The 826-nt window shown below is 32.9% G+C and overlaps 1 protein-coding gene across 1 annotated transcript in view; it reads right to left on the bottom strand.

Moving 5' to 3' along the window:
• LOC107575185 (cell cycle progression protein 1-like) overlaps window positions 1-651 on the bottom strand; it is a 2,370-nt gene extending 1,719 nt beyond the window's left edge. The window contains exon 1 of the mRNA XM_016261605.1: window positions 579-651. Coding sequence (XP_016117091.1) covers window positions 579-638 — 60 coding nt within the window. The 5' untranslated portion in view covers window positions 639-651. The remainder of the gene's footprint in view (window positions 1-578) is intronic.
• Between the last annotated feature and the right edge of the window lie 175 nt (window positions 652-826).

Below are 826 nucleotides of genomic sequence, written 5' to 3'. Positions count from 1 at the left end.
AGACACAAACACAGACATAGACAGACACACACACAGACACAGACAGACACACACACACAGTCACTATGGCTTATCTTTAGAACTGTTACATTTTTGCTTAATAAACAGTATAAAAATTTTAGCTTTATTGGTTTTTGAGCATTGATGAAAAAAGTAGCAGTGATATTAAAGTCAAAAATTTAATTTTTATGTTTATATTTATTGTTTTATATTTCTATACAGTGTGTGTGTTGATAGATAGTTTATAATGTACATAATTATATATGACTTAAAAATATATATACTCAAAATATATATATATGACTTACAATTTACATAATTTTTATAAGTTAGGCTCAAAAACTGTGCCAAAAATGAATCAATCAAAAATATGGAAATGTGCAAAATAAAAAAAGGTCCTAAAAATAAGCTTATTTTTCTTTATGCAAAATTTGTATTTATTATTTCTATTTTTAGAAATAGACCTAGGTGTGCTCTTCACCCAGCAGAGGACTGTAAAAGAATAACTCTCAAAAAGCATTTTTCAGATTAGAGGTAAACCCGGTGGGTAACATTCCAAGCAATAAAACATGACGCACCTCATTACTAATGACTGTCCATCCGCAGGACGACTCCGTGTCACTGGAGCTGTCGGACATCTCTCAACCAGCTAAACGACAAAAATAACCACACAACAGAAGCACACGGACTGTTATTTACAGAGGGAAACAAACACACACATTTGACTATGCAAACTGCATTATTTCAAGTCTCATCAGTGTTGTTGTCCTCTGTAATGACGTCCACCTGAACGCTCATTTATGGGATGGAAATGTCAGGCTGACCC

This window comes from Sinocyclocheilus grahami, unplaced genomic scaffold (assembly GCF_001515645.1).
Source record: "Sinocyclocheilus grahami isolate Dianchi unplaced genomic scaffold, SAMN03320097.WGS_v1.1 scaffold2500.1, whole genome shotgun sequence".
Lineage (NCBI taxonomy): Eukaryota > Metazoa > Chordata > Actinopteri > Cypriniformes > Cyprinidae > Sinocyclocheilus > Sinocyclocheilus grahami.
Note: the sequence above shows the minus strand (reverse complement) of the source record. Positions and strands in the feature narration are given on the sequence as shown.